Source organism: Monodelphis domestica, chromosome 3 (assembly GCF_027887165.1).
Source record: "Monodelphis domestica isolate mMonDom1 chromosome 3, mMonDom1.pri, whole genome shotgun sequence".
Lineage (NCBI taxonomy): Eukaryota > Metazoa > Chordata > Mammalia > Didelphimorphia > Didelphidae > Monodelphis > Monodelphis domestica.
In genome coordinates, this window is record NC_077229.1 from 112,159,058 (window position 1) to 112,179,714 (window position 20,657).

Here is a 20,657-nt window from a genome sequence, read left to right on the forward strand (position 1 = left end):
AGCTACAGAATATTCATTAGCCCTTCCATGAGAATAATGTAATGTGCATCATTCAGGAAACATATTAATCACTCACTGTATCCAAAGGAACATATTAGACATTAAAGCAAATACATAAATGGAAAAGACAAAAGATGTGGTCCACTTCCTTAAGGAATTCCCCTGTTTAGTAAGGAAGTGAAGATATTTACAGAATTAACTAAAATGCAAAATTGCCTGTATAGTAAGTGCATAAAAGAAATGTAAAGGAGTTCAGAGGAGTGATAGATCACATTCAGCTTGGGTGTACAGTCCTAGGATACGGGAAAACATTTAGGAAGATTTATTTAAAGTGATAATTGAATAGGTAAACTTTTAGCTGCCAAAGTTATAGGGCAAACCTATGACATGTGTGCCAGAGGAGGCACTCAGAGCCCTCTCTGTGGGCACGCCCGCCATCACCCCAAAACACCAGAGTTCATTACTAGAAAGCCTGAGGGAAACTGGACTGGACGGCTCCTTCCTCCTTTCCACACACACCTGCAAACATTTCTCACATTACCCAAATCCTCTAAAAGGTTCACCATCACTGGGTTAGGCAATGATAGTGTAGATTAGGAGGGCCTGATGTGCTGTTGGCCATGCAGTCACAAAGTCTAAAATGACTAAATGAATGAACAGCTATCAAATATTCTAATTATAAGGAATTGAATGATTAAAGATATAAAAGTAGGAAACCGTGCACTATATCTAGTAGATGATGATTAGACTCATTTACCTTGAATACAAATATGGTATAAAGGGAAGAAAGATGAGATAAGGCAAAAAGATAACTTGGATCCAGATGGTAAAAAATCTTGCTTAACAAATAGTCTTAAGTTTGTTTGCTAGGCTGCTAGGCCAGGGAAGACCCATTTAGGGCCTGAATAGGTCAGGTCTTTACATTTAATTGACAGATTTGGCATCTCTGTTTGAAATGTACAGTTGTATATATGTGAAAGATTAGAGCAGAAATCAGCAAACTATATCATTTAGCACACAGCTAGTTTTATTGTGAACAGATGAGATAAGAATTGTTTTTCAAAAACTTTCTCAGTGCTAGGAAGGGCTATATAAGCTAAGAATGATTATTTTTTTTAAAAAGCAATCAAAAAACAATTTTTTTGCTTCAGGAAAGGCAGTATAAAAACTAGGTAGAGGGCTATGTTTGAATCTTGGCTTCATTTTAAAATGTAAAAACTATTACTAACTCAGGAAAAAGTTGATTTACTTGACCCTTGGCCTTGAGCAGGGATATCAACCATATTAAAACATAATTGGGAAATGTTTAACAAAATAAATAAAAATACAATACTTTATAGATAACATTAATTTGTGGTATACTGAGTCAATATGAGGCTTATGGGATACTTTTCTGTTTGTTATGTCTACCATCTGTACACTCCTCTCTATTTCCATTTTACCAATACTCTAGTACAGTGATGGTGGACATTTTTAGAGATGGTATGCCATGCCCCACCCTGATGCTCTGCCTATTCCTTACACCCCACTCCAATTGGGCTGCTGGGTGGAGGGGTGGGTGAAGTGAGGAATGACCTCAGCAAGTCTGAAGAGGAGGAGTAGAGTTGTCGGAGTGCTCTGCTCCCCTCTAGCACTGCTGCCTATGAGCTGCCCATCTTACCTCTGTGCACTCCCATTGGGACTGCTGGGTGGGAGTGGTGGGCAGGTGTTGTCATCAAGCACAGTGGATAGGGGGAGGGGAGCAGCTCCACCTGAGTCCCTTTGCCTTTCTAGTAAAGACCTTGGGGAGGGGGACATGCCATTTTTGGCACCCATACCATAATTTCGCCATCCTTGCTCTAGTAGATGCTATCATTCTCTCACTTTGACTATTAGAATACATTTGTGTTTCTCAGTCTTTCTACTCCCTTCAGTTCATCCACTATAGCAGTAATCTTGCTTATGCAAAGATCTTTTCATATCACTCCTCAGCTCAAAAAATCTTGAGTGTATTCTGTTGTCTACAAAGTGAAGTACAGGGTCCTTTCGCATGGAACTTAAGGCCCTCCACCTTCCTCCCCCAAGTCTGGTACAACTTTGTCTTTTCAGCCATGCTTTCTTAATATTCCATAGTAGGTCCTTTGTCCTTCAGTCATAATGAATTCCTTTCATTCCTTCCAATATTATGCTCTGATATTCTCTTCCTTATGTTCCTTTCTTCAGGGTTTTCTCTATATTTGGAATTTTAATCATCTTCCCTACCTTTTTTTTTTAACCCTTACCTTCTGTCTTGGAACCAGTACTGAGTTTTGGTTTCGAGGCAGAAAAGTGGTAAGGGCTAGGCAATTGAGATTATGTGACTTGCCCAGGGTCACATAGTTCCAAAGTGTCTGAGGTCACATTTGAATCTAGGACCTTCCACTTCCAGACCTTGCTCTCTATCTACTTAAGCCAACTAGCTACCCCACCTCCTCCTATCTTTTGAATTGCGTTCTGTTCTTTGGAGCCTAACACAATTCTTACTTCTTCCTATTGGTAATTAATCCATCAACAAGAATGTATTAAGCATTTACTTTGGCAGTACTATGCTAAATTATAGGAATACAAAGAAAAAAAATCACTGGTTCCCAAGAGCTTCTCTTTTAAGAGTGAAAATAGCATGCACATAAATAGATATAGACATGCAGAATGGATAAATGGTAGCTGTAGAGAAGATTACTAGCAGCTGGGAGGACCCAGAATGACCTGCTTTTGGAGCAGAGGAGGTCAGATTTGAACCAAGTCTTAAAGCCAGGGATACTAAAAGGCATAGTTGAGGAAGATGAATATTTCAGGCATAGGATACAGGCAGTGTAAAAGCATGAAGAGGGAAAAAGGAGTGTCTTATTCTAAGAAAAGGAAATAGATCGCTATGTCTGGGCTACAGAATGCACAAAAGGAAGCAATATAAGAAGACTGAAAAGATAGCAAGGAACCAGATTTTGAAGAGTTTGAAAACTAAATCAAGGATTTTATATTTGATCTCAGAAGTAATAGGGAAACACTGGAGTTTGAGTCCTGGTGTTCTGTGGTTAAACACATTCATAAGAATTTCACTTTGGAAACTTTGTAAAGGATGGATTGTAGTAAGGAGCGACTTAGAGAATTATAAGGAGGATATTATAACAGTATCAGTGAAAGTTAATAAAAGCCTGACTCACTGTGTGAGTAGAGAGAAAGAATCATCTGAGAGATATTGTCAAGAAAAAATGAGAAGGGAGTAGGTAGGTAGCATAGTGGATAGAACAGGCCTGGAATCAAGAGGACATGGGTTTAAATCTAGCCTCAGATACTTCCTAGCAGTGTGACCCTGTGCAAGTGACTTAAGCACAGTTGCCTGGCCTTTGGTATTCTATCTTGGAATGGAAGGTAAAAAATTTTTTAAAAGAAAGAAAGAAAGAAAAAAATGACAAGATTCAATAACACAAGTCATACTGTCTTCCTGATTTTATCAGTGTAGTGCACTCTTATGTTAATTCTTTCCATTGATGCAGACCAGCAATTCATCTATAACTTAAGAAGTTTCATGACTTACCCATGGTCACACAGCTAGTATCCCTCAGCAGCAGAACTTGAGCCCAAGTGTTCCTGACTCTGATGCTGTCCCATAATCCACTGTATTGTGCTCACTAGGAGATAAAAAGTTTAAGTAAGATATGTTTACAGACAAAGAACCCACAATAAACTAGGGAAATTAATCTTAGTGTTCTTTCTGAAACAGACTTAACACATGTTTATTGATAAATAAAATATTTTTATTAGAATAATAAGAAATTTAAAAGTTTTTAGACCTTTCTTCAAGAATATAAATGATAGATAAGCAATATCAAAGGAATCAACAAAGGATATTCCTTATTGGAACACTTGGTAGAAACAATAGATTTTCAGAAAAAGGGCATAAATATTCTCTTCTGTTTTTTAAGAGGAAAACAAAATGAGAAGAGAAACTATGGATCATCTAATATGAAACTAATAGCAGTCAAATCAAAAATAGGAAAATAATGAACAATATTGTAAGGTTAAGAAACCCATGGATGTAATTTACTTATAGTATATGGAGGGATCATATAGAGAATTGCTGTGTAAAATCCAAAAAACAGTGTTAGGTTAATGACCTAGATTATGAATTGTCTGGCGGCATTAGAGTAAATGACAGTAGGAGAATAACAAAGTTGAATGTCCTCCAGGGCTTACTTTAGATGGCTATCCTATTTCACTGATTTGGAAAGTGAAGTGACTTGAATGGTATCCAACCAAATCTATATGTGATCTCAAGATAAATAACAAGTAGATAACTGACAGATTAAATTCAGTGTTAGAAAATATAGGTTATGCATTTAGGTAATGAAATTGGAAAAGGAAGCCAAGTGTACTATGAATAGAATTCACCTAAGGAGGTAAAAGAAGAAAGGCCCTAAAAGACATGTTATTTGCTGAAAATAATGTGTTGTTCGTGAGGGCACCTAATACTGACAACTTTTTCAAGGAATTTAGTTAAATTTAACTGAAGGTAAAGTGTAGAGGATCGTAGCTGGCAGGGATAGTTGGATAAAGTGAGGGTTTGTTTTTATTTATTTTTTGGTTTGTTTTTAAGATAAGGTATACAAGGGTATCCTTAACGGCATCAGGGAAGGATCCAGTTGATAGGAAAATGTGGCATGTAAATGTTAACTAATTATGTATAATAATAGTGGTACCATAGGACCCGTTTAGCTCTCAGAGTCTGAACCTTTTACCTAATGAATTAGAGCTTATAGAAGCTTAATGTTTAAGGGATTTGGAACTCAGAAGTGCTCAGGGCTAATTCACCCTGAGCTGGGTTGGTGTTTTTTGTTTGGTTTGGTTTTGTTTTTTTAAGGAAAGGGACAAAAATTAATTTTATGAACATGTCTGTGTTTGCATTTCTAATATTTTTTATGGTGATAGAAGGGGGAGAAATGCACTCTGAGGTCCAGACCACCACTTAACAAATGAACATTTGAAACACAACCTATAAGTTTAACCACCCAGCAATTGTCACAGGACTGTATAATTTGGGGGTCTAAAAAGGAATTTTAGAGATCAACTGGTAATGAGGTACATGTAAAATTAGTTCAGGTCAGCAAACTTTCTTTGGTTTTTGTTGTTGTTGTTGTTTTTAATTTTTTACCATTTACCTGTAATAACAAAGGTTCACACAAGTTCTCCCAAGTTTTATGATCAAATTTATCTCCCTCCCTCCTTTATTTCCCCCTCATAGTGCTGGCTGGCAATTTGATCTGGGTTATATGTGAATTGTCATCAGCAAACATTTTTAAAAGCACCTACTACATAGAAAATATTGCTATATTATAGTCAGTAATTTACATTGTAAATATGAACTATTTTTGGATGCTTTTTAAAGTAAAGTTTAATTTTTTAATATGAATAACCACCCCTTTACTTATCAGTTTGGTACAATTAGATTGTATTATTTTGAGTTTTCTTATATTATGTGAATACCCTGATTTTTTTTGGGGGGGTGTTACTTTGACCCAAAGAAAGTTTATCTTTTATAATGGCTAACCTACTAAAAAGAACAATGTCTATTATAAAACACTGCCTCATGCTTTACTAAAGCAGTGATGAAGGTGACCTTTAAAAACAGGGCAGCTCCATGTGTGCCTTGCCTTGTTTCCTTAGAGAGACTTTTAATTTAGATATCTATAATAAGCACCAACTGAACATTTTGAATGTGGCACCTTAGGCGATTATCTGAGATTATAAAAGTTCTGTACCATGATGCCTATGCTGGATTGATGAGTTGATTGAGTGATAGAAAATAATCAAAATCCTAGATCTGTCTTTGAATCTTTGCCTAGCTTCAGGTTACTTATTTAAACAATTTATACCTGTTTCTTCATTGATGGAGTGTATGGCAGAGAAAGAACACCTATATGTTCAAGTATATTGTGGATGAACTAATAAAAAGTGGTTTAAAAAATAACACTGAGAAACTATTTTCTCATAATGGAAAGAGCACTTGGAGTTGGAAAAATCTGGCTCTGACACAGCAGCTGCTAAGACAAGGAATAGAGCATGAAGCTTGGAGTCAGGGATAGCTGAGTTCAGATGTTGCATCTGACACTAGCAATGTGACCCTGGCTAGTTATTTAATCTTCCTCAAACTCACTTTCCTCTTGTGTAAGAGATAATATTAACACCTATCTTAAAGGATTGTCATGAAGATCAATTGAGGGAAGATATATAAAAGCCCTTTGCAAATCTTAATGACTGCTAGCCATTTCTGTGTAATAACAAATCACACTTACTTCATTAAATCCCAGTTAATACATCTTTAGAAGACTGCTATCCCCACAATAACTACCTCACAAGGTTGTAGTATGTAAAGAAAGCACTTTTAAGATTAAGTGCAGGTGCTTAGTGGTTAGAGAGCCAAGCCTGCTGTCAGGAGGACCTGGATTCAGATCTGTCCTCAGGCATTTTCTGACTGTGTGACCCTGGGCTAGTATCTTATTTCCAATTGCCTAGTCCTTACCACTCTTCTGCTTTAGAATCAATATCGATTCTAAGATAGAAGATAAAGGTTATTATTTTTTAATAGTAAAGTGCTATGGAAAAGTACACTATTTTATTACATAAATCCTTGGAGTTTTTGTCATTCTCAGACTTAATGAAATGGTTGACAGTAAGTTCATTAACATATCAATCTTTTATTCCATACATAGATTTTAAAATATGGGAATTAAGGTGTTTGTATTCTGTTTTGGAAGCAGATAAATGGCATGGTGGCCAAGAGTATTATTCTTGGAATCAGGAAGACCTGAGTTCAAATTCTGCCTGAAGCATCTGTATGAAATTGGACAAGTCCCTAACCTTTCTCTGCTTCATTCAGGTCCTTCATCTATAAAATGAGGATAATAATAGCTCTTACCATATATATAGATATAGATATAGATATAGATATAGATAGATATAGATATCACCAAAAATGATATTGAATTCCCCTTCCATGAGGATGACATATATCCTAGAGAAAGACTATGATCCATATCCATTGAACGATTTATTGAGGAAGGAAAGAGAATGTTTTAAAAGTTGATGTATAATAGCCACTAGTATCTGGATTAGGTAGAAATTTGAATAAGTTGAGCCTCAGGAAAGGAGAGTTGTCTAAGTGATGATAGGAGAAGTGTAGTCAGAATGTATGAGAAGCAAAGAGTGTTTTGACACACCAACCCCAAACAAAAAGTTAGACTTCGTGAGTGAAGGTGTAACCTGAACTACAAAGGATGGAAGGGATGCATTGTCATCAGGAGGGAACCAGGTCTCAGAGAGTGCCAAATAAAGGAAGTTTAAGATAAAAATAAATTTGTTAATTATAGAGTAGATATTACAAAGAACATTGTGGAAGGAGGGGGCAAATATTGAGTAGGACACTAATCCTTTTATCTATTTTTACTTTCCTATAACCTATTCTGTTTTTTATCCCTATCCAAAAATAGCAAAAAGCTAATACAGGAAATAATTCTCCTTTCCTGCAAATAGGTTCCATCTAGTGGCTAGTAGCTGAGCAACGATGGCCTTATGGTTTGATAAAGTCAAGTGAGATGATATGCAACTATTTTAAAGTCTATTTTTATTATACTTATTTTTCTTCCTGTGGTGTAATGGTTTTTAGTGTTTAGGCTTTCTAACCACAGCTGTTCATGGGAGGGGAAATGATTCCATTTTTTGCTGTTTTTGTGTCCTAAGTTTTCAAGAATATTTAGTGGCAAAAGGGGGCAAGTTATTATAGAGGTGTCCTTGAGACAATTTTATATTAATATAATATTAACTTCATAGAGGAGATGACTTCTAATTGACTTAACTCTTTGAACAAAGTACTATTAACTAAACATACTTTAGGGCCTCACTCCAGTTTTTTTTTGGGGGGGGGAATCTAATGCACTTTAAGCTATAGATCCTATGGTCTCTACTTAGCTTTATGCTTTGATCTAAGCTAATATTAGAAAATTATTTTTAATGAAATTGTATTTAAGTAACATGTATGATGTAATGGAACATTCACTGGATTTGAAGTTTTGTTTCAGCTCTCTACTCCCTAGATTACTGACCAGATCACCTTCCTGGACTGGGCTTCAGTTTCTTTATTGTTAAAATTAACAGGTTGAATCAGATCATCTGTAAAGTTCCATTCAGCTAGAAATCTGTGATTCTGTGAGAATACAAAACAATTGTTAGTTTCATCTGGTCTGCTACATCTACATTGTTATGCACTTGGGATTGTATTTATGTTGATAAATCTTATTCCAAGATATTTATTCAAGAATTGATAACATAGTATTTTCTATTGCATGCCAACTTTTTTTTTTTAAACCTTACCTACTGTCTTGGAGCCAATACACAGTATTGGCTCCAAGGCAGAAGAGTGGTGAGGACTAGGCAATGGGGGTCAAGTGACTTGCCCAGGGTCACACAGCTGGGAAGTGTCTGAGGTCAGATTTAAACCTAGGACCTCCTGTCTCTAGGCCTGGCTCTCAATCCACTGAGCCACCCAGCTGCCCCGCATGCCAACTTTTTAGAAGGATTTTCTATTCTCTCTGCATAAGTTGTAAAAACTTTACCAGAATCAAATCTACAATTCCCCAAACTTAATGTTTAGTCAAGATTGTATTGTATCTTCATCCTTACTTGCACCTAATTGTTCTAATTTCCTTGAAAGAATTTCATTTTATTGATTCACTTGGTAGTATTATTTGTTAATGTACTTCTTTTTGTATTTCAGAAAGGATGTTGGTTTAAAGAGATTTTTTCCTAAGAGTTTGCTGGAATCTGTCAAGGTAATTATAGTCTCCTTTATCATAATCGAATCAGGCAAATATGCCTCCCAAAATGTGAGAAACTTTGCAAAAATAAAAATTACTTCCATCTTAATTTTTATTTAGTCATTAGTATAACTTATTTATTTAGAAAAATGTTAAGTATGTCTATACAACTATAGCTTTATTTCTTAAAATACTAGTTTAAAATATAGTCCAAAACCCCAAATTTAAATTAGCTCCCAAAACTGAGATTAATCCTAATACCGAAGCTTGTCCTGGGAAACAGATGATGAAACACATTTCCTTTTTTCACATGAAAGAGTTGATGGACTATAAATGAGAACTGTTATTTGTGTTATGGGATATGGTCCTTTGTTTTATTCTTTTCTTTATGTGGAAGAATTTTGGGGGGTAGGCAAAATCTCAGAAAAAAGATTATGCTATTAAAAATATAATGCATCAGTAAAAATTACCTTATAAAACAAAAAGAAATATTGGAATTAAAAATGAGTTTAAAGAAAACTTGACAAAAGACCTTAATAAGGTCTTTAACCAGGTCATATCAAGGTTGTTTAAGCATGAAAATGGACAAGTGACACAAATAGCAGATGTAAAAACTGTGTAAGTATTTGTGTACAAATTCTTGTCTTCATTAATTACCAGTGGAACCTGTCCTAGACTTCACTATTCCCCAAATGATGGGCAAGGAAATAAGAAATGTCATCAAAAACGATAAAAGATCAGCCGGTCTAGATTAAAAATACACAAAGCACATAAGTCAGTCAATAATCATTTATGAAGCACCTACATTATGTCAGGCACTGTGCAATATGATAGGATACAAAGAAAAGGCAACAAGTAAACAAATATGTACAAATAAGTTACAGAAAAAAAGAGGAAATAATTAAGAGAGGGGAGACTCTAGAATTAAGAAGAAATGGTAAAGACTTCCTTTAGAGAATGGGTTTTAGTTGAGTCTTGAAGAAAACTAAGGAAGTCAATAGTTGTCATGGAGAAGGGAGAGCCAAACAGCCAGAGAAAATTCTCATACTGGAGAGACAAAGTGTCTTGTTTGAGAAACAGCCAGGAGGCCAAAGTCACTGAATTGAAAAGTATTGGGGATAGGAGTATCAGTGGTAATAAAGGGTTAGTAGATTGGAAAGGTATATGTGAAGTTATGTTAGGAAGGGCTTTGAATGCCAAACATAGACTTTTTTTCAACACAGATATTCAAATACACTAAAGATTTGAATTATCTCATTAATCAGAAGGATAGAAGGATCTGGAAAACATGGGGAAATGCTTAGGATTTCTTGTTTCCAATTAAAAAGATGGCAGAGAATAGTAATACCTGCTGACACTTTAATCCTGTTTTTACATAGCTATAAAATTTTTATGAGAATAATCTCTCATTAAGGTAACTATGTGGCAAAGTGACTAGAGTACTAGACATAGAGGTAGGGAGGGCTGAGATCAAATATAGCCTCAGATAATAATCCTGGGCAAATCATTTAACCTCAGTCTTCTTCAGTTTTTTTTCATCTTTAAAAATGAGGATAATAATAGCATCTACCTTCCAGGGTCATTGTAAGGATAAATGATTTAACATTTATAAATTGCTTTGTAAACCTTAAAGGGGTATATAAATGCAAATTAACAAGATTATTTAAAACTAAAATGTGCCTTATCCTACTGGAATTGGGTTGATTTTCATAGTTACCAAGGGAGATAGTAATATTTTGACTTGCAGCATTTTTTTAAACTAATGAACTATCCACATGAGAGGTATAGTAACCCCATTTGTCAGTAGCCAATCATTAAGCATTTATTAATCATCTACTAAGTGCCAGGCAGTAGGGATACAAAGAAAAATAAAAGATGCTCAGTACTATCAACAAGCTCACAAGTGAATGAGGCAGACAGTAGGCCTTAGCCTACTTAGAAAGAGAATATTCTAGGTCTGGGGGATATCTAGAGATAATGTCCAGATCAGAATGATACTAAGAAATGGAATATCTTGTTCATGAAACAGCAGGAAGGCTAGTGTAAGTGGATTTGAGGCATATGTGAGGCCAGGGGTTGGGATGAGATAGAGTAGAAAGATGGGAGAATAGGTTAAAAGGTCTTCTTCAAATGCTAAACAGAGCATTTTATACTTGATCTTGTGAGTGATCTTGTCCAGAGTCACTGGATTAGGGAGCTGAGATTGAGATAGGGACCTGCACTTTAGGAAAATCATTTTGGTGGCTGAATGGAGAGGATGGGTTGGGGTGGGGAGAAACTTGTGGCAGATATGCTATTAGCAGACTATTGCATTTGTCTAGGTGTGAGGTGATGTGGACTTTCATCAGGGAATTGACAATAACAGAGGAAAAGGGGTTATATTTGAGAGATGTATTGGTAGAAACTATGTAGTAATTGATAACTAGATTTGGGAGTCAAGATGCAGTGAGAAATTGAAGCTTGTTCAGAGGTTGTGAGCCTGGGGGACTAAGAGGATAGGGTTTTCTTACATAGTAATAGGGAAGGAAGGGGAAAAAGGTTTTAAGGGGGAAAATGAGTTCAATTTTGAACATAATGAGTTCAAGATAGCTATAGGATATCCAATTGGAGATGTTTCAAAGACAGTTGGGAATGTGAGATCAGACAACTTAAAACAGGATAGAAAGATTTGAAAATCATCAGAATAGGTATTAAATCTATGGAGGATGATAAAATCACCACAAGAAGTAGAATAAAGAAAACAGTAGAAGGTAGATCTTTGTGACACCCATGGTTAAGAGGGCATCATTACCTATATGAGGATACAACTAAAAATAATTAGGAGAATGGTATCCCAAAAACTTAGAGAGAAAAGCATGTCAAAAAGAGAGTGATTTACACTAACAAAGGCTGCAAAGAGGTCATGAAGAATGAGAATTGTAAAAAGGACAATGTATTTGGCAATTGTGATTATTGTGACTTTGTTGGTAGAATAAGATGAGACACTAGATTTTAGGGAGCTAAGAAGAAAATGAGAGGAGAGGAAATAGAGTCTTCTATTGTAAGGGCCCATTAATAAAAAGTAATTTTCAGTAGTTTTATTTCTTTGAAGAAAAGGGAAGAGTATCTCTATTTACTCATCTAAAAAATCAGGGGATTGGGCTAGATAGCTTTCAAGTAACCTTCAAGCCTTAAATCTATGAACCTATGATGAAGTCTGCAAATTTTAGTACAGACAATTTGACTTTGATTCCTACCAAAAATCCAAAATATACTATAAAAGGAATTATTATTCCAGAAAAAAAGAAGCTGTGATCACAAAAGAGCCAACATCATTTCAGACAGGTGATTCCAGACTGGCTTTATGTCCTTCTGTGACAGGGTTACAGATGGATGCAGGGAATGCTATTGATATAGATGGCTTAGGTTTTGTTGAAACATTTGATTAATATTTTCATGCTATCTGCTCAACCACAGTTAACCTAAAATTCAGCTTCACTAATATAAGACAAAAAAAAATGTCAGGCTTTAGATAATCTGAAAAAGATCTAAGAATTTTAGATGGAAAGCAAGCTCAATCAGTAGTGTAATATGGAAGTCAAAAAATCTAATGGGATTTCAGACTGCACTAAGATGCCCATAGTTCTCAGAAATAATCAAAGCATCATCTTGTTATGCATTACCCCATTCAGATTATATCTAATGTACTGTGTTGAGTCCTGGGAGCTACATTTTTAGGAAAGACATTGATGAAGTAGATATTATATAGAAAAGGGTAGTCATTCCAAATCTGACGTGGCCCAGAATTCATGACGTATTTGGTTCATTTTTTTTTTTAAACATGGCCAATGTGGGAAATTGATCTTATATACTATGCATGTATAGTGAAAGCTTTATGTTTCAGATCTCTAATTTTAATTTGCTCAGTATGTGTATGTATGTAGGGTAGAGAGAATTAGGGAGATAGTGGGAAAGGCAGATTAATTTTAAAATCTTGATAACTGAAAAATAATCAATTAAAACCTCAGAGGAAAATGGCAAAAAGTTGGGTGCCATATCCACATTGATGAACAAGTGAGTTTGTAAGTATTTATCATGTACCATTTTTGTTGTAAAGATCAAGTGAGATATTTGTAGGTAAATATAAGATTTCTTTTTCCCCAGGAGTATCATTGTAATGAACTCCTGAGTAAAATACTTGCTCAGTACCTTATCTTAAATAATTTCCTGTGTTAGTAGTTTACTTTCCACTTGCTCAGCATCCTACAACCAATATGTGTTAGAGGCAAGAGTTGATCCCCATCTTTTTTTACTCTTTATCCATTCCAAGGCTATCAAACTTATAGGCCACAGAGGTCGACCAAATATTTATATTAGTACTCTTTACAGATACTGGTCTATAGTTCTCTTTGTTTTGTCTCTCTCAGATTTAGATATCATGACAATATTTGTATCTTGGAAAGAGATTGGAAAAGTGATTTCTTCTTATTGCTGAGAGTTAAAGCTACATTGGAATTAACTTTTCTTTTAAATGTTTGATAAAATTCATTTGTGAATCCAACTGATCCTGGGCTCTTTTTCTTTTGAAGTTCATTCATAGTTTGTTTGTTTGTTTGTTTTCCATATCGAGAGACTACTACCATTGGGTTAAGTAATCTATTTCTTCTTTTGTTTAGGTATTTTATATTTTTTGTAAGTATTCATCTATTTCCTCTAAGTTAAAAGTTTTGTTAGTATATAATTGAGCAAAAGAATTTCCTTTATTTCTTCTTGAATTGTTGTAAATTCTCCTTTTTTTTTGGAATATAGTTTGCTTTCCTTCTTTTTTAAAAAAAAATCAACTTAGCTTATCTCTCTTGTATTATTTCTTAAAATGAGCCCTTTTGGGGGCAGCTGGGTAGCTCAGTAGATTGAGAGCCAGGCCTAGAGATAGGAGGTCCTAGGTTCAAATCTGGCCTCAGACACTTCCTAGTTGTGTGACCCTGGAAAAGTCACTTAACCCCCATTGCCTACCCCATCCCACTCTTCTGCCTTAAAACCAATATACAGTATTGATTCCAAGATGGAAGGGTAAGGATTTAAAAAAAAAAAAGAGCCCTTTTATTTACCAGTTCGTTGGTCTTTCTGCTTCCAATTTTTTTATTCTTTTTTTTTCATAATTTCTATTTTATTATTTAGTTGAGGATTTATTTATTTTCAGTTTTGGGGGTTTTATGCCTAATTTATTGATTTGGGTGTTTTTTGTTGTTGTTTTCTTGTTAGTAAAAGCCTTTAAAGATTTAAATGTACCCTTCAGAATTGCTTTTATGTGCCTCCCACTTTTGATATGTTGACTTATTGTTTTCTTCAAAGATACATTCTTTTGTTTCTATAAGTTGTTCTTATACTCATAGATATTTTTAATTTATGCTGTTTGGTCTCTAGTTACTTTTTCATTCTTTCTTTAATGGCCCTTTATTAAATATAATTTTATTGCATTTTGTTCAGTAAATGATATTTTTTAGTATATCTTCTTCTTTTTCATGAGTTCTTTATATCCCAGCATATGGTCAATTTTTATAATTGGTCTAGGTACAGCTAAGTCTTTAAATTCTTTTCTGTTTTCATTAAGTAATTGCCAGAACTCTATCATATCTTACTTTCCAAAAGTTCTCTTCAGGCTCTTAACATCTTTCTTATTTATCTTTTGGTTAGATTTGTCTTATTCTGAAAGAAGTACTTTAAGGTCTCCCACTTTTATATTTTTGCTGTCTATTGCTCCACTCATTTTGACTAACTTTTTTTTTTTAAGTATCTAGATATCCTATTTGTGGCAGACACCGAAGTGTACCCATTGGGGTATTTTGGGGGAGTGAGCCCCATTGACTATGAGGGCTCATTGGAGAAGCATGGAAGAGCTCTGTTCTGGTGAGAGGCACTCACTCTGGTACTGCAATGAGATGAGGAATCACCCCCTACTCAGACCAAGCTCCATGCCACAGAAGCTTTGGGGTATCTTCTAGTGTCAAATTTCAGCAAATTCTTTTGTTCTGCAGAGAAACACTTCCTGAAGTTGCAGTAGGAAAGTTGCAGGCTGAGTTCAAGTGCAGAGAATAAGAAAGAATGAGAAAGGGAGCAGAGAGAGTTAGAGACTTATGGTGCTTTTGATGCAACTGAGTTAGAGTAATGGGGGCAGAAGAGAAACTGTCCTACATGCATATAACACAATCTGATTTATTGATATTTCATTCTGATATTTATACAGTTTCAACGCTCTATGATCAAAGGAAAATAAAATACATTCTTCAGTGCCGATTAATGAGTGCAGCTACTCACAGAAAAGTGGGCAATATATACTTCATCAAATAGTTCATCTACAAATCTTTGGTCTCTTATCATTGACATAAGAAATTCTTTAGATGTACAAAGGTACCAGGGTATGGTTGGACATATACATGAAGGCCATTTGCCCTAGAGATATAGCTGAAGGTTTTGTGATAATGAATTAGCTGGTCAGGATGCTCTGAGTCAATTAAGAAGTTTTATAGCCAGGTGTCCTTTTAACAGTGATTTGTAGAACTGCAAGATTAACCTGGTCCTTGCCAAAGTCTTAAGGCAGATCTGCAAATTTGTCTTTTCTGGCTGTATTTGCCTCAATGATCCCAGAATTATCTTTATGAACTTGGCACATATTAGGTACATATGTATTAAGTATTGAGTTTAATTCATTATATATGTCAGCTTTAAGCCTAATATGATTTCTCTACTTATCTGTTTTCTTATTGATATTTACCATAGCCTTATCCAAAAACATGATTGCTTCCTCTTGTTTTGAATTCAGCTGTTAACAGAATAAATTTTGTTCTAGACCCTCATTTCATTTCTATGTAAAATTTGATCCCATTCACATTCAAAGTCAGGATTGTTAATTTTGTTTTTCTCTAGCCTTCCCTGTGATTTCTTTGCTTCTACCTACTTTACAAATAATATGGTAGAAGAGAGGAAGCTTGCCTAACACTTGTGATCATATAACTTTCCACTTTGTTGCAACTCGGCCATTAATCCTAGGTTTTTACTCTTTCTCTTCCTCTCCTCTTAATCCTCCCTCAAACATTCAAATCTGTCTTGTTTGTGCCCTTTCCTTTACCTATTCTGCCTTCCTTCTTAGATAGATTATTCCTTTCATCTGTCCCCTCCTATTTCCTTTTTTATTTAACTTCTATATTGAAATATCTGTGTGAATATTTGAAGGAGATCTTCTTTTATCCAATTCAATTAAATGTGAGATTCACTCCTTCATTTGTCATCATATGCTCATTATTTTATGCACCTTTGTTATACAGTAGTTATTTGTCTTCCCTTCTTCCTTACCTCTCCAATATAATTTTCTGGCTCCTCCATTTTTATTTCTCCTAAGACTATTAAAAGAAAAAACTACCAATAGACCTTGTGTCACTTAAACCTTTATTTAATGACTACTAGGCCCTGGCTTAGGCCAGGGGATACCATTTTATATCTGCCCAAAACACTGAAGGCTACATCCCCTAGAGCTGAGGTAAGACAGCCAGCCAAGGTTAACGGTCTCAGATTTTAGGTGAGGAAATTGAGGTTTAGGGAGAAGGAATACCTCTTCAAGGCTACGTAGTTATTAAGTGGCAGAAATAGGACTAAGTAGTTTATCTCAAGCTAACAATATCAAGCAAAAGTTCATAAAGGATGTGCTAAAGTTGATCATTGAAGAGAGGGGAGAAGAAATGAGTAATGCCTTCCAAAACCAACAGATGATATGAGCAAAGGCATAAAGATTAAAGAAGGTAAGACCAGAATGAGAGATAGTGAGAAGTCCATTCTAACTATAATGTAAATTACATGAATAGGATTATAAAATAATCAGCAACTATTTATTAAATGCACAGTATCTTCCAGACACTATATTAAGTAAGACAGACATGTTCTAACCAGATAGAGGTCTTCTGTGGGAGATCCTAAAGGAAAAGAAATATTTTATTTGTTCATTTGTTCTGCTTGCCCACAGTCAAGAGAAGTAATCAGAAATATCCACAAAGTGTATTTTCAAAGAGGCAGATTCAGGCTTAATATAAAGAAAAGTTTCCTAAGAATTAGAAATACACAAAAGTGTAATGAGTTGATTCAAGAGTCAACAAAAGGTTGAGTGATCACTTCTCATATTTTTTAGGCAATCTTATTCAAGTGCAAACTGATACATTATGTATATGAATTCGAGGGCTAGGAGTGATGGTAAAAAGGGTTAATTTCTATAAATTGTCTTAACTTAGGTCAAGGGCATCAAGCACTTTCTCAGGTGATAAGAACAGAATCCTTCCATGTTTATGTGAACAAGACTCATCTTTACTGACCATGACTATACAAACTATACAAAAATGGAATTTTATAGAAAGACTTTATAAAATGATAATAGCATTTTACTATGATTATAATGCTTTTATTATCACAGTGATATAAGTTCTTAGAAACTACTAGGGAAAATATGAAAAAGCTATTAATTTCTTACTCTATAGAAGTCCTCTTCCAGTGTCTCATCTAAGTCTATAAGTGGTTTTGGGTTTTTAAAATCTTTCTATACAAAGTATTGATTCTGACAGATCCTACCAAGCTAGAAAGACTTTGATTAGAGACATAATGATGAATTATGTGTCTGTCATCTTTAAATTATCTTACAGAAAGTCTTACCACCAGAATTGGCCTTTACCAAGTGATAATTTTTTTTAACCATAGTAATTCATTAAACTGCCTACTAAGACATAAAGGGACTGTGATTTGAAGCAATTGAGGAAGGGCCCATGTTAGTTAATCTTAAAAGTTTAAAATGTTAAAGTACTAAAATATGAATCTCCTACCCATTTCTCAAACTGTTTTGAAATTTAAAAGACGAAAGTTCATCAAAAAAAAAAAGAAAAGAAAAGAAAAGGGTAGGGTTTTGTAGTGGTAAGAGGAAGAGACTTGGGTTCCTAAGGAAGAGGTTCTAATCTTATTTAACTTGTTACTAGTAATGTGTTCTTTTAACTACTTTGGCATCATCTTCCTCATATAAAACAAAAATAATTGTGTTCATATTACATAATAAACAGGACTTGAAGTCAGGAAACCCTAGAGTTAAATCCTGCTTCAGATACTTAATAATTATGTGACCCTGTGCCAGTTATTTAGCTCTTTTTGACTCCGTTTCCTCATTTACAACATAGCACAATGTGTTTAGATTGGCATAGAATTTTAATTTCTTCTTGAAACCCTTTACATTGTAAGAATTTAAAATTTAGATCTTATGCTAAATATGAAAGTTCTAAAGTAATATTATGGTCACCAATTTAAAAATACTATAGCTTATTTCAGAATGACTTTTTAGCAGCTTTATTTACAAAGAGGTGGAAAGAGTGAAAGTGGAAAAATATAGCTGAAGAGACAGATTTTAACAGTCCTGCCAGCCCTTCTCTGGTGAATTGAGGCTCAGCCCCACAGGGGCTTTCCCATGTCCCTTGTCCCCACATGGATTTGTGATAGTCTCTTAAGCCAGGAGTCTTGGTGGTGTCTTTAGCGAGGGTTCCACCAACGCAGCCTCTTCCAGGAAAGGAAGGCCTCTCCGGAACCAATCTCTCCAGAAGCCTGGAATGGAAGACCAGCTTCTCACCCAGCAAGCCAATGCAAGATCCACAGAACGTCTCCTCCTTCAGTCCAGCTCACCAACACAGAGTGTCCAAAGATGAATTCCCAAGGAGAAGTTCTTAAAAGAAGTCCAGGGGAAAAGTCCAAAAGGCAAAGTCCTTGGACAAGAAGTTCAGGACTTTTTATAGTCCTTTTTCTACATCACTTTGTTAAATTTATTTGTGGTTGGACAATTGAATATTTAAGATTTTTGGTCACCAGGGATTTAATTTCTAAATACCAAAATGAATTACTAAAGTAAAATGAATTTACAATAGAGGGAAGATATTAAGGAATGAGAGAAAGAGAGCAAGGAAACTCCGGCTTCCTCTGAGCCGGGTAGAAATACTAAGGCCCCATCAGGGAAAAGAGCCCTCAAAAAGATGGGCCTTTTTCAGAGGTTTACATCTCCGAGAAAGGCAGGGTCACTAAGCCAGCCTTTCAGTCACCAATGGCGACCATCTAAATGGAAAGAAGTCTGGTTATCTGTCTTCTGGTTGTTCCTCAAGTGTCTGTCTTCCAGTCTCTCCTCCAAGTCAGAGAGCTCTTCGATCTCCTCAAATCAAATATATCAAATATCAAGAGACTGATCTAAGTCAGAGATCCTCCATCCAACTCGAATCTCAAATCAAATATCTTCTTCTGGCCTCTGATCCTCTTTTTAAAGATCTTTTTCTCTTGTGTCAGCTTCCCTAAATTTCATGTCTACCAATCATAGCAGACGCTTTTCTCCAGGACTGCCCACTCTTTAGTTCACACCTTCTTTGGTTAGATTATACCTTTTGGGTTACTTAACACTTTTTTTGATTAGTTCACCTTTTGTAGTTACTTAACACCTTTCTTGGTTAGTTCACCTTTTGTAGTTACTTAACACCTTTTTATAGTTAAAATGGGTAGCTCTACCCTTTGATCCAGCCATAGCACTGCTGCGTTTGTACCCCAAAGAGATAATGGACAAAAAGACTTGTACAAAAATATTCATAGCTGCGCTCTTTGTGGTGGCCAAAAATTGGAAAACGAGGGGATGCCCTTCAATTGGGGAATGGCTGAACAAATTGTGGTATATGTTGGTGATGGAATACTATTGTGCAAAAAGGAATAATAAAGTGGAGGAGTTCCATGGAGACTGGAACGACCTCCAGGAAGTGATGCAGAGCGAGAGGAGCAGAACCAGGAGAACATTGTACACAGAGACTAATACACTGTGGTATAATCGAACGTAATGGACTTCTCCATTAGTGGTGTTGTAATGTCCCTGAACAATTTGCAGGGATCTAGGAGAAAAAACACTATTCATAAGCAGAGGACAAACTCTGGGAGTAGAAACACAGAGGAAAAGCAACTGCCCAACTTCAGCAGTTGAGGGGACATGAGAGAGGAGAGACTCTAAACGAACATTCTAATGCAAATACTAACAACATGACAATGGGTTCGAATCAAGAACACATGTGATACCCAGTGGAATCATGCTTCAGCTATGGGGGGTGGGGGGGGAAGAAAATTATCTTTGCCTTTAATGAATAATGCTTGGAAATGATCAAATAAAATATTATTTAAAAAAATAAAATAAAATGGGTAGCTCTACATAAAATACTGAGTTATCACCTCATTAAAATCTAAAAATAGGGAGCAGCTGGGTAGCTCAGTGGATTGAAACCAGGCCTAGAGATTGGAGGTCCTAGGTTCAAATGTGGCCTCAGCCACTTCCTAGCTGTATGACCCTGGGCAAGTCACTTGACTCCCATTGCCTAGCCCTTACCACTCTTCTGCCTTGGAGCCAATACACAGTATTAACTCCAAGATGGAAGGGAAGGGTTTAAAAAAAATTTTTTTTAATAAAATCTAAAAATAGATTGTGGATTACAATTCAATTCCAATAAAGGAAGAGCTAAGTACCTTCATTATTACAATCAGGGGATTACAATTTAATCATCATAATAAAGGAATAGCTAAGTATCTTCATAACTTCCTGTCTCTTCCCCACTTTACAGTAACAATCAGTCTTTCAATTTGCCTAGCACTGCCCAAGGAAGGGTGGCAATAGCCTTTGTAGGTGTGAGTTTACTCTATTAAGTGACTCATGAATTCTCTTACTTAGTATTAAGGAGGGGTGCTTAAGTTTTTGATTGATTAATTTAAAAGTTACTGATTGATAGACAAAGAAAATTTGATTCACTCTTAATAAAATGTTGA

General features: G+C 35.4%; 1 protein-coding gene across 12 annotated transcripts in view; it reads left to right on the plus strand.

Annotated features, from left to right (window-relative positions):
- The window catches only part of PTK2 (protein tyrosine kinase 2), a 426,082-nt gene that overhangs the window by 215,012 nt on the left and 190,413 nt on the right, over positions 1–20,657 (plus strand). For all 12 annotated transcript variants that reach the window (XM_056823019.1, XM_056823011.1, XM_056823017.1 and 9 more), the window contains one exon: positions 8,786–8,840. In XM_056823019.1, coding sequence (XP_056678997.1) covers positions 8,786–8,840 — 55 coding nt within the window. The remainder of the gene's footprint in view (positions 1–8,785; positions 8,841–20,657) is intronic.